This window comes from Colletotrichum fructicola, assembly GCF_000319635.2.
Source record: "Colletotrichum fructicola Nara gc5 chromosome Unknown KSG_Nara_v1_contig06, whole genome shotgun sequence".
Classification (NCBI taxonomy): Eukaryota; Fungi; Ascomycota; class Sordariomycetes; order Glomerellales; family Glomerellaceae; genus Colletotrichum; species Colletotrichum fructicola.
Window position 1 is genome coordinate 2,852,542 of NW_027094056.1, and position 19,683 is coordinate 2,872,224.

The window sequence follows — 19,683 nt, forward strand, 5'->3', positions numbered from 1 at the left end:
GAAATTGGTCATGCATGAGAACCAGGCAATATAGACGATAACCTCCCAGTGGTGGGCTGCCAGTCTCTCATCCATGGAGATAAACCCACTCATCAGAATGCTGATACCGGTGATTACCTGAATGTCGCACATGCTAATTATGGACTGGCAACAAAACTTTTAGTTTAAAGACTCTCACACGACTCGTTTTAGATTTTTACACACCTTATCAAAGCAGTCTTGCATCCGGACTGACAATTCATCTCTGATAACAAGGGACGACATTCGACAACATTTCAGGACGAATCTTGTTGTTCTTCGAATCAAAGCCAGAACAATCGTATCGACTGGGTTCGGCTTCCAATCCAGCCTCATGCTTGTCGATGACATATCGCCTGCTGCAGTAGTTTTTCGGCTGAAAGGGGGTTTGTCCGGTTTGTATGCCACAAGGTAATAAATGACGAGGAGAATAAAAACGATATATGCTGTTCCAATGAAGCCAATGACTACCTGCATAACAATCAGAGATAGCCTTAAAAGCCAAGAAATGTGTTGAGACGGTCCCTGCCTCGCCACAACGTACCCCAAAGCCTGCTATGTCACTGTATGGTGCCGGGAAAAACCCCGTGCCGTCGCAATTGATGTTCAATGGGCAACCCGACATGACTGCCAAGTAGCTATAGGATGCTTACAGAACTGTTTCAGCTTCAAAGATTTCGAGATATGTCGGCTGGATGATAATAAGAAGAAGGGAAGATAATTGCTCCTCAGTTGTGGAGCAAAGGCTTCGTCTCCACAGCCGGCTCTTCGAACACAACAAAGAAATACTCGATGAGGCTCTTCAGGCTGTGAGAGATCACAACCGGTGAGTGTTTGTGCACAAACAAACTGCGTGTTTGACCAACTCACCGAGGTCAGACAGCATGGACTGGTCTCGACTGCTTACCGTAGCATAAGCAAGACCGATATTGTGTAGCACATCTACCCAACCGCATGCTCTGGAATGACAAGTCTGATTCCGTCTTATTCTCGGCGCATTTCGAATGTGCAAGCTTTCTGGTCATTTTGACAAAATTTCATAGCATAAGCAGCATAATCATTATTCAGTGGTGCGTGCAGTTGGTGCGATTATCAGTCAACCGACCACACGTTGAGAAGCACAGCATTCGCTTTCGATTCTATTCTTTGTCACTTGCATGTTAAAGGGCTTGCTAAAGACATGTTTATTTTACCAGAATCATCTACTGAGGCTCTTGAATTGACATACTGCCTTCTCAACCAATCTCTGCCGATCCCTAGACGGACCTGCCAAAACATCCACGCCGTACGAGAGGGCAAGTCACGGCATCCTCGTGAGCTACTTCACTGCGTCAGTCGCCAGAAAGAGCAGGAATATTCTAGATAGTTTGCTTTCAAGTTCAGCCATGAGACTTCGGAGGTTATCTACCATGAACTTTCATCTGTGTCTACGGATCTACGATGTCGATCAATCCTGGGCACATCTCGTAGAACATGACAACGAAGATGGCAACGATGAAAACCACGACGGCAAGAATAAACATGACAGCTGGACATCAAGTCCGATAGTAGAGCCGACCTACATTGAGCTCGATGGTTTGCACCTCTCTGGTAGACGTTTGCCCATCTACAACAGAGCTGGTGGGTCAACCTTGAAGTCTTTGCCATCTGATAACCAGAGGCCATCTACATTTGTAAGTGTGGCATATAGATAGACGAATTTTTGATTGATAAATAGATAAGAACGTACATCGTGACAAAACGATCCAAAAACTCATGAGGACCTTCACTTCCACCTCTCAGCGCAGGGTTTTGAGAACCGCCCAAGATGGCAAACTCCACGCACAGTCTTATCGCACCGCATCCTTTGCTGCGTGTTTCAGCCCCTCCATCGTCATCATCATTCTCCTCCCCATCCTCGTCCTCGTCGTCAACAATTTCAATATCTTCACACAGTGAAGAAGAAAATGACAACCGTCACGAGAGATTAGAGCAATGCGATGCCATCCTCAACAGCTCCTCATCAGAAATCCCTGCCGAGGCGAAAGCCCTCGCCGTCCTCAAGGCTTTTCGCGAGCACCTCCCCGCAGACGGTCTGGAGAACTTTGTAGACGACATCCTCGCTTGCGCCAATCTAGGCGGCATGCCCTATATGCAGAAGCTCGGCGACCACCTGCTCACAGCCATTCTCATTCCATGTAAGTCAGACAAATCACCCTCCCTATGATGCTGCTTTACTACCACCAAGCTATCATTCCCAGGTCGCTGATGAGTTGTTCACAGTCAAAATCCTAAGCCTCGGACCGCCCTCTCTAAAACACAAACACGACCTCCTCGGTTCCGTGTCTCAACACGCCAACGGGATCAAGCACCTAAGCGAAACCACTTTCGCCCGCGACGGCCGCCGCTGTGTCTACACCGGCAATATCGATATCCACCACGTACAAGATGGGCCCGAGCCCCAGACCGGGCCAGTAGCTTACACTGCGTCCCGCCATATACTGCCTTACGGGCTAAAAGACCACACCGAGGACACGCCCCGAGAAACCGAGGCGAAAAGAGCTATCTGGTGGTCGGTACACCGGTACTTCCCCGCCTTGGCCGGCAAAATCGACGGTTTCAGTATTGACCAGCCGGCTAACGTGCTCACCCTGAACGAGAGCGTGTCCTCCGACTTTGGCGAGTGTCACTTGGCGTTCAAACCGCTTCCGACGGTATATCCACCTTCTCTTCATCCACAAACCATCCGATCCAGATGTTGACCTCTATAATTGCAGGAGAACGAGTACGAAGTCGTCGTTCTGGGGCGCATATCGTCGGGCTACCCGTTCAATACCGGTTACCATATAACCAAGATGGTCCTCTCAGCCCACAACGCGCTCGACCTTCCAGATCGCGATTTCTTAGACATGCACCACCGCATGGCGAGGATGTTGAGCGAGACCGATATTGTAGAAGAGATCCAGAGCCGGCCGGCTCGGCGGGACACTGAAGATCCATGCGATCAGTCTTCGACGGATGTAGCTCATATCTTTCCGTTGATGCTGACTTGTTTGAGCAATTTGTAAAAAGATTTCAAACTATAAGTTCATGAGGCGCCAACATCTGGAGGCGGCTCTGCATATGCAAGGTGGGCATGACAGACGCCCTCGCGGTGAACGGGTCCCGACCGCGTATGAATCATTCGCATACTGCCATTTCATCCCGACTACGTACGGGTCGAACACCGCTATAGATTACATAAGTAACGAAAAGGCACAAAAGACCATGACTTGAATTCAAGTCTTTCCCATAGTCCGCAAGTCCCTAAAGAGGTGTGTGTACGTGTAACGGCAGTTTAAGCTTCCACAGCCCCAGGGATCCCAAGCCTCAACCATCCATCCCACCTCCAGCCCACCACCAATTGACGCAAACCCGTTGATAAGAAAGGAAGGTTGAAGCCCAAACGCAAACCGGACGGATGTCGTCAGCAGCGGGAAACTTCGTCCGTCATCTTGGCATCGGCCGGCATCTGCTGCGCCATCAAGGCTTGAAGGAAAAAGGTTGTGAGTTTGCCTCCCGCGCCCGCATTGATTCAGTTCCCTTTACCCCTCTTCCGAAGTAAATCCCCGAGTGGCTGCAGAGGCCGCCCAGATAGTCAGCATGCGAAAGTTGTCCCTCGTATCACAAGTCGGTCAAAAAGAAGGAAGGGCGACTGATTCTTGATGTGTTCAATTAAATATATACCTCCTGTTTCCTAACAAGGTGCTGCTGCCATGGCAACAACAGAACAGGTCGTGATCATGACGAAACTTTTTTGGTGTTTCCTGTCCAATTCGCATTAAGTCTAGAACGTTCAATTGTAGAAATCATCCAACACATCCCAAGTCTTGTTGCGCTAGAAACGAAAACCTCCTTTCACAATCCAATTTGGACATTGCTTTAACACGCTGAAAGCGCTTAGAGGGCTGCGACGATACCGAACAGAGCGGCAACGGCAACACCGCCAACGACAGCAGTAGCCTGGCCGGCGGCGCCGGTGGCAGATGCAGTAGCGCTGGCACCAGTGCCGGTGGCGGAGGCAGAGGGAGTGCGGCTGCCGGACAGGGTGGTGCTGGAAGCAGTCGCGTTGCGGGAGGCGGAGGCGGCAACGGAGGCAGCAGAGGAAGCGACAGAGGCAGCGGAAGACGCAACAGAGGCGGCGGAGGTGATGGCAGCGGAGGCAGAGGCGCTGACGGAGGCGGCAGCAGAAGAGAGAGCGCCGGCAGCGGAGGACGCGGCGGAGGCGGCAGAGCCGGTAGGCTTGGTGGAGCCGCTGGCGGTGGCCAGAAACTTCTGGCAAGCGGCGGCGGCAGCGGCCTGGGCCTTACCCAGGTCGGCGGAGCTGCAGGCGGAGAGCAGGCAGGGAGCGGCGACGGGGACGAGGGCCTCCTGCTTGTCGGAGGCGCACTGGCAGGCGGTGTCGGTCAGGGCGCAGCCAACCTTGGGGATGGCATCGCGAAGGCAGGGGATCTATGGCAAAGTTGTTAGCCGGCTTGTTGCTTAGATGATTGTTAGGAGGAGCAACGTACGGCGCAGTCAGGCTGTCCGGAGAAGTCCTGGGCGGCAACGAGGCCGGCAGCGAGGAGGGCGAGAGAGAACCTCATTTTGTTTGATGTTGTAGGACGTGATAGTCGAAAGGCGAGATTCGGCAGGTACGATGACGAAGTTGTACGGACGGACGGTCGACGTTGAGATTAGGATGCTTGACGTGAGGAAAAGCCCAGAGAAGTCGGGGAACGGGAAGGGGGTGATAAATATGCGCTTCCACCTCTCAAGCCACCACTTTCACGTACGGAGAACCCCTGCCGAGACCTGCCCATCTCCAAAGACTAAGACCAGGAGGGCTCGCTGGTCCAATTCCCAATTCTGCTGGGCTCGCAAAGCTTATCCCAGGTATGCGCGCCGACAGCCCGCGCCGTCATTGGGGGAAGTGGATGGTGGAGAGGGTGTGCAAGGTAGCTCGTCACGCTTGTTTGGTTTAGCCAGGCGTTAGCTTTGCATTTCTGCTGGGGTCGTCACCAGCGGCACCACAGAGCTACCGAGCTAGGCCTGGACGACTCGCGGTTCAACTGGTCCAGCCGGGGTGGTGGCCAGGAACATGCAACCTTGATTCTGGGTTGCCGACCAAAACGAGACGGGCAACTGGGGAAAAAACTTCCACCCAGCACATTAGGGTGACATCCAATTGACTCGACGGGCTCCTTGAGGCACTTGGCTGATGGAACGCCACAGAAGTGTTTTCCTCCTTCTCGAGTCGCAAATAAAGAAGGCCGCGCTTCATATGTCATGTCTTGGGTATCGTTTAGAGCTGATCTGCAGGTCCCAGACAGGACGGACGGCTTGCTCGACGGGAGGAACAAATAACAACGGGCAATTGGCATCGGCCGTGCGGTATGATTGGATGACAGGTGCTCAGGGAACGTGCCAGCAGCTCAACGGACGCGTTGAAGAGGCTTGGTGGTGGCTTGCAGCTGTGCTGAGACACCCGTATCGACGCCTCACTCGAGCCAGGTGCTAGTACAGGTAAGTAATCTTTGCCACACCCCAGCGGAAAATTACGTACGGATTGAACGTGCCGTCGCAGAGCGTGATTTGATTTCAGGTGTCCTCGCCGAGTCGCGGCGCCGTCACGGTAGCAGCGGTTGCTGAGAGGTGGGAGATGGAGACGGAGATGCTCTGACTGCCGGCCGGGTTGGCATGACATGGCGCGTTGGAGGTGACAAGGGTGGCGGCACTGTCCACCTCAATGAGAAGGAGGAGGGAAGAGCTGCACCGAGCGCCGACCTGTTCAAGAAGGAAGAAAGGGACCCACGACTAAACATCTGATTGAACCAATTTAAACAAAGTTTCGCGTTCGAGGTAATGACTTCCTTGTCAACCAAGAAGCAATAGCAATCTGCTCTGCAGCGCCGACCACCGGACAACCCGGCGTACCAGATGGAGACTTTAATCATACACTGAAAAGGTTAAAAAAAAAAACATTGAACCTTGGGAACCGCCTTATCATTCGGGTGTTTTTCCTCTCTGTTGTCTCACACAGCCTGAGGCGGAAGAAATCTTCAGCTGATACTCTTACTCAATTGAATGTTGACCAAGGCCAGGAGAAACCCGATTTCTATGAATAACACCACCACCCGTCAACATCACCTGTGACCCAAGAGTCTCTCTCACCCCAGGAATTGTTCCTGCATCGCTCTGCCGATCGCTGCTGCGCGCATTCTCCACCCGACACGAGCTCTGATCCTCGCCCGTTGGCTGGGAACTGCCACCCTGCAGGCGGGCGCCGCCTGTGTGTGCCTGGGCCCTTGGGAGACCTTGTCACCTTGCGGCTCCCCGCAATAAACACAACCATCCCCGACATGGCAGACGTCCCCCCCGGCATGGACGCCCTTTTCTCCGTCTCCGTCCTCACTGCAATTTCAGCGAGCCAGACCCGAAGCTCCACAAATCGCTTGCGCTCTCACATGTGCGGGCGTGGTTGCGTTGGTTGGCTGGATCCAGTTTCTTCTCCAACGTTCCCCGGGAGCTTTCGGGCCTTCGTCTCCGGGAGAAGCTCATGAACCAGACAAACTCATGAGTTGTGAAGCTGTAGGACTTAGGCCACCAGAGGTGATATCACGAGCATGATCAATGCCGCTTCTGAAGATTAATTGATTTAGAAGCAAACAAGAAGCAATAGCGTATCTCAACAAAGTCCTTATCCCTCTTCCACATTTCAGTCTCTCTCCACGCTTCCCATGGACCCATCGCGCAAGCTCACCCGTTCGCAGGCGCAATTCCGTACTTCTGCCATCCATTATCGACTGACCTTTGGAGATTAGTTCTTAAGAATTGACGTAAAACTTGACGGTAGGTTTGCGCTCTTAAGTCGTGGATGCGAGCAATGATGAAAATGCTTGTAGGGTCCCTGTTGAACAGCACTGAATGCTTGAGTGCCTGTGAGTGCTAGAATTGGAATTTCTCAAAGAAGATGACAGTGCAAGCTGTTCACCAAATTTATGATTTAACCACTGCTCACGAAGGCGAGAGATCTCACTTGCTTAAAGCATATAGCTTTTCTCATCTTTATAAGTGCTATACCTTCGCCTAGAGAAGACACTAGCCCTGCTTTAAGCAGTTTCAAACGAATCGGACTGTGTAGAGAAGCTTCGGCGAGTTAATCGTTTGAAAAACAGCTAGATCTATGCACTGGGACACTTCTTATTATTATCGTCCTTGTCGTCGTCCTTGTCGTCGTCCTTGTCGTCGTCCTTGTCGTCGTCGTTGCCGTCGTCCTTGTCGTCGTTGCCGTCGTCCTCCTCCTCGTCATTATCCTTATTGTGCTCATTATAATTGTTGTATCTATTCTCTTTACATATATTATAAGTAATTTGTGAAGCAAAATCTAAACTACTAAGGATCTAAACTTATATCAAATAATTAAGTTGCATGCTGAGAAGGGCTTTTCAGCCTTAGAGAGTGATAAGAGAAAAACAGAAGACTTGATATTTGCGTAAGGTGAAAGTGCAGCTGCTGAGTCGACGAACTCGTCTCCTCTCGTTGTCGTTGATGCGTTATATCCCCCTCTCGGAGAACGCGTCAGGCATTCATACTTGCAATCTTCTTCCTTCTTTCGTAAATTTGCAGAGGACGGAGAAGACACGCTTGTCTGTCGACTTCCCTTTCTACTACGTAAGGTTGTGAATTTTTGCTAGCCAAACTCAACATAATCGATTATCCACGGGCCTTTCAGTATCGGGGGCACTCGTGACTGAGCCGGCATTTACATGCGAAGCACATGCCCCAACCTCATAATGGAATGGATCACGTCCGACTTCAGCCGTTGGTTGTCAGATTCCGTTGATACTTGCAACGCGGATTGAGCTTCCTGGGTCAAAGAGAAGAAACGAGTGAAGCTCAATTTCGGGGGCTTGACTATGACGGGTGGCTCATGAGGTGGCAAACGTATGATTTCGAGCATAGCACGTATCGCATAGATATTCAAACGCAGTCCGGAGTGGCGCTTGAACGGGGCGAAATGTTTTCTACTGTTGAAGCCCCACGACAAACTACTGTCAATTAGTCAACTGTAGGGTTCAGACAATCTGACAACACATCAAAGCATATTCTATGCCGCTTTCTAAAGACCAATCAATTCAGAAGTGAAAGTCTATCTCAACAAGGTATTTGTCCATCTCCAACATTCATGTGCACTCTCCAAGAGACACAGCCAGACCAATCCATAGCCAACTCCTTTCCTATGCACCCGCCCGCAAGCTCATTCTTCCGCAGGTGTGACTTCATAGCCTTCACTTCTAAGTTTGAGTCTGCCTGCGCTAATATAGCGCCAAGCGTCGATGTAGAACCTGACTCTGGTGATCGCACGCAGATGGTAGACACTAGCGATCACGTAAATATCCTTGGGGACAGCCTTCGAGTACTTGAGTGCCTGCGAGAGTCAGCGCCAAAAGCCTTGAATCAACGAAGACGCAAGGTACTTACCAAATCCATTTGATGCTGGCTCATATGGAATGGCTCACTGTTTCCAAGGACCGTCCCCTTTACCTCTATGTGGTATGTGATGTGCTTATCTCCCCAATCTTGAGCAGGAGAAGGAAGACCCATGACAGGAAGCATGCGGCCCTCCTCGTCCATATACGTGAAATCTGCTGTCTTTGACTCATCGCCCTCGAAGTCTGAATAGCCCTTCTCGACTCGCAATTTGCTTGTCCAATGTAGGTTTGGGTCCCAGTCCGAAATCCGCTTCTTGAAATACTCATTCATCTACAACATCATCAGCTTCCATCAACTCTCATCGTCTAGGAGTACTGATTTACCCAAGCTTCTCCAAGTACACCAACTTCCTTGAAGCGGTCTCGATCAGTACTGTTATGTCCATTGGGCCTTGATGAGAAAGCAGACGGAGTCCGGCCAATCACATTGACAGACTGAAGAACCTTCTTTGCCGCTGTTGATGTCACCGGCGAAACAGTGGCGACATTGACCGTTCTCGACTGAGTGGTGGTCTCCTCAGGAGTCTCCTCAGACCAAGGACACCGGATGCCAACCTCTTCCAGCAGATCTCCCATCTCGCTGAGCTTCGCGCCCAGGATGTCGCGAAGCTGCGTGACATGCTCTGGCTTGGTGATTTGATATTGGTCGATGAAGAGCTTCGAAAGCTCCCGACTGACCCGTCTATCCTGGTTATCGAACGGATCGCGCAGGACATACACGTCAATGAAGCCATCCGTCTGCTCGATGAGAATTTTACCGTCTTCAGATAAACCATGGATCTGTCCAACTTTCCTACGAACCACAATGCTCGAGACTTGCGAAAGTCGATACACTGGAGCATTCTCGCTCGTAGAACCGTCCGTGTTGTTTCCAAGCCTATTGAATGATCAGTATCGCGAAGAAATAGCATCCCAATTTTGAGGATGGACGTACAAGGATGCGAATTTTGCTCTCCTTTGAAGAGATTGAGACCAATCGTTGATTAACACAGCTGGGCCTATAGTACTGCTCGACTCCTTCACCGCTGTGCTCAATAGAAGGCAGTCGATATCAAGCCATTTGATCAAAGGGAGAAGTTCGTCAATCTCTTTCAGAACATCAAAGTCGAGAAGCTCGACTCGTCCCAGAAAGGAGCTCCTCAATCCACCTTTGATCTGCAATGTACCAATCATCTGCGAGCGACCGAAGTATGACAACCGATTGCTGGTCCGAGGAATGAGTATCCGAGATAACCGGAAAGATACTCAGGTTTCTGATTCTTTCTCGCAGTCCGGCATCGTTTTCTGCATCAGCTGGTTTCTGCTGTTGAAGATACTCACTGAGAAGGAGAATCACGCTCTTCAGTGCTTCTGTATCTTCAGATTGACCTGAATGTTTGAAGGCTTCCAGCTCTTGGATTACCTCACGCATCCCAGCATCTCTGATTCCCAGTCGACCTTGGAAGAGACCGTCACAATCAGAATATACCTCGCAAAGTGCTCGAGTACGTTTGAGTATAGCAGGACTCTTCCATACACAATCTTTTGGCGTTACCCATCCTTGGTCTGGATGGAAAACCAGACGTCTTGATTCGAAAGATTCCCTGACGTCGTTAGCTGGCGCAATCTGGGACAAGAAAAGTTCTTACACGGTTGAATTCAACATCATTGATCTGTTCTTGGCCAGATACTCGTAAATGGGCTGGATCTTCTCCAAGGCGTTCTCTAGAGATGTGATGCGGCGCAGCACTTCTAGCTCGCGGATGCGTGCCTGGTCTTTGGCCTCCACAATAACCGAGAAGTTCGACAAAAAGCACCACTTGTCGTTGTTTGGCTCGGGAATGTCTGCAAAATTGATGTGAGGGCACGCTTCGAGGAGCGAACTTGACGGTATAGCGGTCTCCTGCAGCTCGCGGACTTTCCCACCTCGGCAAGGCACAAGCAGCTTTTTGGCCGCTGGTATCAAAGTACGTCGATTGGCGGCGTAGTGCGCCCAATCGTCCCTCATCAGCAAGACTAGATCCATCACGGCATGCTTGCTTAGCCACTTCCATTCTCTTGTTAATCTGTCTTCGTTAGAATCCCGGTGGTAAAAGGTGAGCCTTGGCCTTGTTGCCAGCTGACACAAGTCTTTCCCTGTTAGCCACTGATGAAAGGGGTCTGTCTTCGCCGAGGTTTCCGTCTCGCCACTTTCGGGTTCTGTGGCAATTGCAGCGACCTTGGCGCCAGAGTTTTGTTGAGTCTGCTTGAGTTGTTCAAAGTAATCATGATGAATGACTTTGATACCAGCATCAGGAATATGCTGATATTTTTTGATGATTTGCGACGACTTATCGGGGCCGATTAGATAGATGTCTGAAGCACGTGTGACTTCTTCACATGAAGTCACCAGCCAAATGCGACTCCAGGAGGTGACTCCTCTGGTCTGTTTCCAGTTCAGGAACAAATAAACAGCCTCTTCGATGAGGCTGGTTCTGTCTGCTTCCCGTGGCTTCTGCTCTCGATGCAGTCCAAGAATTTTGTAGCAAATTTTGGCGGCATCAATGCTCTTGATTTCTAATTCTCGGAAAAGACGAGCACGGTGTGTATTCTCGTTTGCCATCGGGTCAACAAATTGAAGCCCGAGACTGGAGGGCGCAGTCCATGCATCGTTTGCAGACACAGAATACAGGTTCTCGGAGGACGCCGGGACAAATTCTCCATAAAGTGTCGGTATTATTGGCAGCGACCGCAACTTTCTCCTGTATGAGTAGACTTTGACCAAAATCTGTGCCGTTCGCTCATGCCATTCGTAGGATTTCCCTCCCATCTCAGAGGTAGAGGTCTGTCTTTCAGTAACCCACTGAATGAAATGTTTCACGAACATCTCGTCGTTCATCATCGAAACCCCAAGGCGTCGAAGACTACTTGTGAGGCACGTGGCGTCATGTGAAAGGTATTCGAAAGCAAGATGCCGTTCAGAACAAAAGTCGAGAAGAGGCTCGCCTTCCAATCGGTACTCTTTTGGGATGAAGATTAGGTCTGCAGGTTTTCGGGTATGCCCCAATCTGTTGCGAAGGATTGGATGGCGTCGGAGGTGAGGAGTGAGCTGGTCGTCAAGTCTTTTCCAGAATGGGTCGTAGGAAACGTTGTATTCCAAGTAGCGTAGCCACGAGTAACGAAGACATCCCTCAATCTTGTTGAAATGATCAACTGCCTGCAGAAAGGCTGCCGGAATGGCATCTCTTAGCTTATTATTCCAGGCATTTCCCGCTGAAAGACCCTCTCTGCTAGCAAGTAGAATAAAATCTCCCTGGATCAAGAACTGAAAGAATGTCAATTGTATGTAGAAGATAGTGGTCCAGATCATCTTACAGGGAATCCATGGCAAGCGACAGCTAGAAACGAGAAGACATGCTGTGGATGGAATTCCGGCTGGCCGTACTTGTTCAGGGGAAACGCAAGCGTAACTTCCGATGCGGATATACCTGCTCGCTTCTCCTCGTTTGGCATGTCGTTCACCATCGTTCGGGTGATGAGAAACTTCTTGTTGCGAAATGATTCGCCTTGCTTCTGGCAGTCAATGGTCTTGGTCTCACCTTGAAGCTTCTCCTCATGCTCGTTGTGCATCGCCAAGTAAACTGTGGTTTCCTGCCCCTTGTACATGGAAATGGATCTCAAGCGACGCAGAAAAAGCAGTATCTCAGGCTTGATCTTGGTGAGCTCTTTAGAGATCTTGTCGTATTGCTCTATTCCCTTGAGAAGCAGTGTCATCCGTGTCGCTGAGCGATCGTGCTCGTGGTACTTTGACGCTGGGAAATCGGCTGGCAAAGGTAGCAGTGTTCCGACCAAACCATTGCGTTTGTCCAGCTTGAAGCTGTAGAAGCCGCTCTTGATGTACACTACATCGGCAACTTTGAAGACAGCCTTGAAGCCAATACCCTTCTCGCCGATGTAGCCTGTACGTACGTCCTTCTCGTTCTTCTTCGTGCTACTCGCGATTCTGCAGAGAGCGTCAATCTGATCGACTGTGAAGCCCACTTCGTTGCATCCGGTCTGAAAAGTGCAGTCGCCATCATTCTTGTCCAGTCTCATACCGAAGCTGGGTATGGTGCTTGCGCCGTATGCGTTGTCGTCTGCATTCTGGGTCAGCTCAAGGATGAAGTGCGTATCTTTGTTGTACAGCTGCTCGGACAGAACTGTCAAAGATCCGTCGAGTTGGTCAATCTCAAAATCATCGCTTTGGTTGTTCGCGTCTGTGCCGGTCTGCTGTCTCAGTAGCTCCCGTTGCTTCAGGCGTTCTCGTGGCTTAAGCAGCTTCCGAAGTTGGGCGTCGGCTTGTGCTCGATTCTCAGGCCGGGCTTTCCATCCAGGAAGGACTGCTGTAGTGACTTCTCCGTCCATTTTTCAGCAAATGATTTGGATGTTTCAGGATCGGTTGGCCATGGGGGTTGGGTTGGAAAGAGTGACCGTGAGGTAACTTGGGCAAAACACTAGCCAGAGAAGTAGGTGGAGCGGTCTGAAGAGGAAAGATCCGGGAAGAGGGACGCGAGGATTCGGGCAGGCGGGAAAAGAGGAAAAGGTAAGGGCAGGGTGGGAAAATGGGAGCCATAGGTCGCGGGTGGGAAGGTGAGGTCGAGAGGATGCGAGTGAGGGAAGAAAGCAAAATCGAAAGCAGACGACTGATCAAAAGGTGAGAAACGCTAACCAGACCTGCAAGGAAAGCAGTCTTTGACGGCAAGTGCTTGTAGTAGAGCCCGCCTTCCTTTATTGCAAGTGAATGAAAGATTGTTTCTATAGCACAGTGAAAATGGCATCGATCGGGAACGGCCTTCAACCTACACCACTCCGATCTCACACGTTCTTATTCTCCATCTTCGCCTTCCTCACATCCTCCTCAATCACCAAACCCGCGAACAAGATAAAACGTAGAATGATTCCAATGTAAATGGTTCCCCCAACAACCTTGATCAATGCAGCAACCACCCAGGCCGTGCCCTTCATGCCCTCTAGCTCCCGAATCTGGGCATCCTTGCTCTCCGCGAGCTTCAAGTACGACTTCAAGTTGTTTTCACACTTCCTCTCAAAATCGCGCTTGGCTTTCTCAGGGTTCCTATTTGCCTCAGTCTCAAGCTGCTCTTGGAAACGAACATTCCGCTGCTGCCATCGCTCCAGGGTTTTGTTGTTCTCCGTCAGCCGCTCGCTCATCTTCTCGTACCGCATCTGCGCGATGCGTCTCTCCGAGTCGGACTCTTCCAGCTTCACGGACAGTCGTCTGTTCGCATTGTCGGCTTTTTGAAGCCTCTCTACCAGGTTTCTGTTTTGGGCCTGGGCGGTGTCGACTTCGTTGCGGAGCTTTTGGATGAGGGTCGAGATGGGGCTGTCAGCCGCCTCGCGGGGTGCTGTTGTTGCGAGAGCTCTGACGATTGCCGAGGGACCCCAAAGAGGAGGGTGGAAGATTGATGCAGGGAGGCGAGTAATGACCAGGCCGCTCTGTTCGCGCAATCTAGATGTAAGAGGGCTTCTGGCCATGAGGCTGAAGAGCCTACAGGCGATGCCGCAGGATTGCAACGACATGGTTTCTGATTTTTTTCGATATAGGACGGTTCTTCGATGGAGTTGAAAATGAAAGAGGATTTGGAAACCAAAAATTTCAGGTTCTTTGTAAATCCACTGCGAAGTCAAAAGTTGGCGCCAGAAAACAAGCTTGATGTCCAACATGGATGGAAACTTCACACCTTTCATGGTTATGGACGGCACCAACGGGGCAAACTGCAGAGCTCCAACGATGTCAGAGATCCAACGCCATGTCTTGAATTGGATTTTATCTTCGTAATGATCAACAAACACTTGCAGTGGTAGATATCTCACGACTTTTGAATTAACACAAGACAACACGCCACCAGACTTCATCACGTTCTGAAGTCAAGACCCGCCAACCACACAAAATCACCCACTCTCAGATCAAAACAAAACCCTCAAAATGCTTCGAGTCGTCACCGACGTCGTCATCAGGGGCTCTGGGCACAAAATTCCTACTCCCAAGTTTCCCTTGCGCCGGGCCACTTACTTTCACACAACTCCTGCGCCTCAACCTCGGCCCAGGCACCACAAACCTGGACAGAATTCCGCGAAGTCCAACTTAAAAACAGACAGAAATGTCTTGTACGCCATGAACATCAAACAACGCTGGGGTTGGGGGGCTCTAGACGGCGCCATGTTCGTCGTTGGCTTATTCGGAGGTTACCACCTGACGACATTTTGCCTTGAAAAGATTATCAAAAACGGTCAGCCACGAAACAACCATAAATCGGGTTACGCTTGTATGGGAGAGGCGATGAAAGAGGACAAGAGCAACAAAAAATCGAACGCGAGTTCCTGCGGACGGAATACTGACTCCTCCGGCCCTTGCCGATCGGGATGCCAGGGAGAGTCGTATGTTGGCTCGGCCTACCCTCACGGTGTCAATAGGTGGATCTAGGCGCTCTATGATGGAGAGTTTCGGAGGGACGGAGACGACCGGAGGCGTGGGACGCCTTTGGCATAGGTCCATACGCTGCGAATAATACAGAAACTTTCTGGTGTGTTGTCTCCGATATTTCCCTACCATTTGCTCTGCTCGACCTCGAAGGAAAGAAATAAAAACAAGAAACTGTTGCCACCGGACCTCGTATGGTAAATGACAAAGCTGTGTATCTGGTGAGCTTCACGCTTTCTTCTCACTACCTAAGGCATGATTATGATCTTGAAATTGCCACGGCATTCATCCCCATTCGAGGCACAGTGATCAGAACCACACCAGTATACACCCGGATTAAAGCTCCAAATCAAGAGTCATGTTTCGAAACCTCTTTCGCGGCTCCCAACGCGCCCTCACCGCCCTTGCCCGGCCAAGCGCATCGCGCCAAACACCAACGTTCTATCGAGAGGCATCGATCCGGCAATCACAACAAAGTCAACCATTATACGCAGCCTTCAGACTACTTGCTAGCTCCAGAAAACATTCCTACCAAAGCAAAGTCAATGTCAACAATGATGCCGACGTCAACAGGGGGGACGGAGCCAACAATGAGGGCGACAGCACCACCCAAAGAGGCATCATTTGCCGTGTTGCAGCAAGACCTGAACGAAAGAAGCATCTACGCGAGATAATGAAGGCATTGCGCGAGATAAGCGAGAAGCTGGATAAAATCAAGATGGATTTGGAGATAATTCGGAAGCAGAAGAGATACAGGTTCTGGACGCTGGCCTTGGCGATCATTGTCATGGGTTTCGTCGGTGCGATGTCAGGCCCCAAAAAGCCCAACAAGCAGGAGAAGGAGACGGCGGAAGAGATTACACCAGACAACAGCCCTACATCAAAGACAGATCCAGATATCGTTTCGTGAGCGGCCCTTAGGCTACCTCTGGAGACAAGGACGTGTATAGAACTAGGAACAGTAGCACTTTTCAGCCCCTCTTAGACGCAGCTTGTAACAATGAGCGTATTCCACTCATCCATCTACACGCAGAAAACAAAATAAATCAGGGTGCTTCCATACTTGCTGCTCGAAAAGGGGGGGCCTAAGAAAACGCAAGGTTTCCATTTTCTCTGACGGTCAGGTGTGAGTAACCTCAATGTCCCAATTACTCACTCAAAACAACCCCTATTTTTCCCGTGCTAGAAAACTCTTCCCGCAGACTCATTCATACTCAACTGTCGTATCTGATTATCGTCCCTACCTATTTTCGTCTTCGACATCCCACCGAAACAATGTTTCAATGTCTACTTCGCGGCTCCCAGAGAGCCATCACCAGAAACCTTGTCAGCCGCCCCTTGGCCCAGTTGCCACGCCCAGTTACCACCTCATCCAATGCGTTCCACATCCTCACCAGGCACCAACCATTCTCTTCTAGACCAAGCAATGCATCGCCATCCCACAACCCGCCTAATACGAAAGAACCCACCCTGCAAATCACCAGGAAAACCTACGCCGTGCACCGTGTCAACACGACCGCAAACAGAGGACAAGTCGGTATTCCGAGACGGCGGCCATTTAGACTCGACATCGCAGGACGACTTGACGACATGTTCAGAGACTTGCAGGATCGCGAGTTTCGCAAATTCTTACTGGGGTTTATTCTGGTCAATGTCATAATCTGGAAATTGACTCCTGTTCCGTTCCATCCTCGGCGGAAGCCGGATGAGGAGGATGAGGAGTCGGGTACGCCGGACGAGAAGTCGGATGCGAAAGGTTATTGAAATTTAGAAACTTCTTTTGGGCCAATTGACGAGGAGGCATGTACTACTAGGTTAACAGCAACACCATTCAACTCATCCCAGACGCCATATATGATAGTAAGAACGTACTCTGCTCATTTATATCTACAAAAGCTTTTTAGTTTTTTTTTTCTTCTTTTTTTTTAAAAAAAAAAACAAGTAACTATTACATTTCGTGCTCACAAAGAACGTCGCAAGGTTCTACTCCTGTTTTCTCCGATTGTCAGGTGCGAGCAACCTCAAGGTCCCAACCAGATATATAACAACCCCATCATCAACCTCTGAACGCAAAGTATGACATCCAAACCACAACATCACAGATCATCAGAAAAAAACAAAACGATCATAGCCCACCGCAGCAATGTTTTCAAGTCTGCTCCGCGGCTCCCAGCGAGCCATCAACAAAACCATCACCAGCCGGGCTTCCATCTACAGACCCCGGGTCCCATCCCGCACACCTACACACAACTCATCAACCGCCTTCCAATCTCTCCTCAGACGACAAAACTTCTCCTCCGAAGCACCCAACACATCCCGCGAGCGGCTCGGCAATAGAAACGCCCTAGAAGCCACAAAAAAAGCCTACGAAGCGCACCGCCTCGCCCTCCAAACAGAAACCCAGAGGAAGTTGGACTCAGCGAAGGAGCAGTTCCAAAGAGAGATCGAAGCACACCGCAAGGATCTAGGCTACACCGCCCCCGGACGCGACACAACCCAGAGCGTCCTGGATTTCATCCACCGCAAACCCTTGGTAGCAGTCGATCTGCGCGAGAGCGCGCCGACATGCGAGGAGTACGTCCAGGAACTGGAGAGGGCCGCCGCCTGGGAGAAGGAGTCGAGGGCCCGGCGGTGGGGGCAGGTTCGTGAGGTTGGGTTTTTCGTGGTGGTGTTTTTGGTGTTGGACAGTGTGCTGGATAGCGTGTTGAACCACTATGGGATCCGTCACGCCCGCTCTCCTCCGGCGAAGACAAGCGAGGTGGACGAGAAGGGCGAGGAGAAGAAACCTGTTACCGAGGCAGAAGTTGCGACGGCCACGGCGAAAGAGTCAGTAGCATGAGGTCTTGGCTCCGATTCATCTTTTGAGTCTTAGCTGGCGCGGGGACTTTATCACTTCGTAGCTGTGATGGCCATGTGGGACCTGGTTTGGAATATGGTGTCCGGTTTGTACAATATTGTCACGATCACGCATACCCGGAAGCCAAGAGACGAAGACCAGGATAGAGACTAGCTATCGGTCACGCATTATTAGAACCACTCTATTCATATCTATCAAATCATCAAATTCCTCCTCTCAACCATCGTCCCACAGTCGTCGACTCATAATAATAGGCCTCGCGGGGTCCCACGGGCCGTAAATCTCATTCTTGTACTTTTGCAACCCAATCAGCCACCAACTACACCCGCCCATCGCAATCGCCGCAATGAGCACGCTAACAACCATGCCAATACACGCGCTCTTCCACGGCCAGCAGCACCCGCCGGCGCCGTTGTGGTCCCCGAGAATAATGCCCACGCCCGCGCCCGCGCCGAGGACGAGAAACACCGTCATGGCGTAGTGGTACCCCCAGCTGCGGTGGCGCGCGTAGCGTCGGAAGACGGGGAACAGGCCAAACACCTCGATGCTGAAGAGCGTCAAACTAAAAACCTGGCCGGTGGAGGGCAGCCGGCTGGCGAGCACGGTAGAGGCCATGAGGGCGGCGTTGGTGGACAGCGAGGCGGGGATGTTGACGCGCACGCCGCCCGAGTAGTCGAAGAAGAAGATGTTGATGGCGAGCAGCCAGAAGGACATGGCCCAGATGCTGTCGCTGGAGGTGGAGCGCGTGAGCGACTTGAGGATGGGCGAGAGGCCGAGCAGCGTCGAGTAGATGAGGATGGCGCTCTTGATGGTGCCGAAGCGCTGGTGAACGCGGGAGGTGTCGTCGCCGGGCAGCGGGAAGGAGGCGCGGCGCGGCAGCGGCGGGTTGCTGCTGCCCGTCACCACTTCCTGGCTGTGCCGGCGGTACGAGGCGGGTTGGGAGGTGGCCGAGGTGGAAGAGATGAGGGAGCTCGCGGAGGCGGAGTGCGAGTGCCGCGGCAGACGCTCGGCGCTCGTGGAGAGGTTCGTCACGGAGCTCGTGGCCGTGGTGGCCGCGGAAGACTCGTCGACCTGCGACGGCGGACGCCGCGGCATGCTCCCCGTCCTCCGGCTGACCGTCTCCCTCCGCTTCGTGACCACGCCCGGCTCGACGACGCCGTTCACGCCGCGCTCGACGGCCATGCGCTCCTCGTCGGCCTCCCAGCGCTCCCACAGCAGCCAGCCCAGCAGCGTGGCCAGGCTGCCCCACGAGACGATGGACACGGGCGAGACGCGCTCCTGGAAGATGAGGACGAAGCAGACGATGAAGACGATGACGGAGCACACGTGCTGGACGATGACGGTGGAGTCGGCGACCAGGGGCCAGAAGTCGTAGGGCTGCAGGCGCGGGTTGCGCTGCAGGCTCTCGAGGAAGGTGGCCTGGTCGGTGTAGTTGTCCGGGTAGCTCTGCTTGACCCACATGAGCTTCTTCCAGGTGCGCTTGCGGCTGCGGCGGGAGCGGGAGCGGCGCTGGATGCCGTCGGCGAGGGGGTCGATGCTGTTGCGGCCGCCGGCGTTGTGACGGAGGCGGGCGCGGGCGGCGCGGTGGTCTGCGCCGACGCCGGCGTCCGGGAAGGACTGCACGGGGCGGCGGGGAGGGGAGGTCGCTAGGAAGGCATCTTCGGGGGCGAGGTGGGATCGGTTCTGGGGCTGGAGGTTCGTCGGGGTGACGCTGGAGCTGGTCGTGGAGGATGCGCCGTTGGTGGTGGTGGTGATGTTGGTGGTGCCGTTGAGGCCGGCGGGGAGGGTGGAGGAGCGGGTTAGGGGCGGAGGGGCATTGTAGTCCGTCGGGGTTGTCGGGGACATTGAGGCGTGTGCCGCCGGACACGGCGTTGGGGAGA

General features: G+C 52.1%; 7 protein-coding genes across 7 annotated transcripts; 3 read left to right on the forward strand and 4 right to left on the reverse strand.

Annotated features, from left to right (window-relative positions):
- Nucleotides 1-1,825: 1,825 nt before the first annotated feature.
- Nucleotides 1,826-3,065, forward strand: CGGC5_v011053 (uncharacterized protein; the record flags this gene model as incomplete). Its single annotated transcript, XM_032027624.2, has 3 exons — nt 1,826-2,195; nt 2,281-2,711; nt 2,775-3,065. The coding sequence occupies 3 exons, from the start codon at nt 1,826-1,828 to the stop codon at nt 3,063-3,065; spliced, it is 1,092 nt and encodes a 363-aa protein (XP_031876013.2).
- Nucleotides 3,066-3,936: 871 nt separating this feature from the next.
- CGGC5_v011054 (uncharacterized protein) lies at nt 3,937-4,622 on the reverse strand (the record flags this gene model as incomplete). Its single annotated transcript, XM_032027625.1, has 2 exons — nt 3,937-4,488; nt 4,548-4,622. The coding sequence occupies 2 exons, from the start codon at nt 4,620-4,622 to the stop codon at nt 3,937-3,939; spliced, it is 627 nt and encodes a 208-aa protein (XP_031876021.1).
- A 3,653-nt stretch (nt 4,623-8,275) lies between these two features.
- On the reverse strand, nt 8,276-12,872 carry CGGC5_v011055 (uncharacterized protein; the record flags this gene model as incomplete). The annotated part of the gene is made up of 6 exons (XM_032027626.1): nt 8,276-8,446; nt 8,500-8,781; nt 8,835-9,387; nt 9,445-9,714; nt 10,139-11,793; nt 11,844-12,872. 6 exons carry the CDS (start codon nt 12,870-12,872, stop codon nt 8,276-8,278), a joined length of 3,960 nt encoding a protein of 1,319 aa, XP_031876000.1.
- Nucleotides 12,873-13,322: 450 nt separating this feature from the next.
- Nucleotides 13,323-14,045, reverse strand: CGGC5_v011056 (uncharacterized protein; the record flags this gene model as incomplete). Its single annotated transcript, XM_032027627.1, has 1 exon — nt 13,323-14,045. The coding sequence occupies one exon, from the start codon at nt 14,043-14,045 to the stop codon at nt 13,323-13,325; it is 723 nt and encodes a 240-aa protein (XP_031876023.1).
- Nucleotides 14,046-15,664: 1,619 nt separating this feature from the next.
- Nucleotides 15,665-16,710, forward strand: CGGC5_v011057 (uncharacterized protein; the record flags this gene model as incomplete). The annotated part of the gene is made up of 3 exons (XM_066152472.1): nt 15,665-15,852; nt 16,252-16,272; nt 16,365-16,710. 3 exons carry the CDS (start codon nt 15,665-15,667, stop codon nt 16,708-16,710), a joined length of 555 nt encoding a protein of 184 aa, XP_066008287.1.
- Nucleotides 16,711-17,089: 379 nt separating this feature from the next.
- Nucleotides 17,090-17,785, forward strand: CGGC5_v011058 (uncharacterized protein; the record flags this gene model as incomplete). Its single annotated transcript, XM_032027630.1, has 1 exon — nt 17,090-17,785. The coding sequence occupies one exon, from the start codon at nt 17,090-17,092 to the stop codon at nt 17,783-17,785; it is 696 nt and encodes a 231-aa protein (XP_031876012.1).
- A 234-nt stretch (nt 17,786-18,019) lies between these two features.
- Nucleotides 18,020-19,648, reverse strand: gpi2 (Phosphatidylinositol N-acetylglucosaminyltransferase GPI2 subunit; the record flags this gene model as incomplete). Its single annotated transcript, XM_032027631.1, has 1 exon — nt 18,020-19,648. The coding sequence occupies one exon, from the start codon at nt 19,646-19,648 to the stop codon at nt 18,020-18,022; it is 1,629 nt and encodes a 542-aa protein (XP_031876006.1).
- Nucleotides 19,649-19,683: the final 35 nt, after the last annotated feature.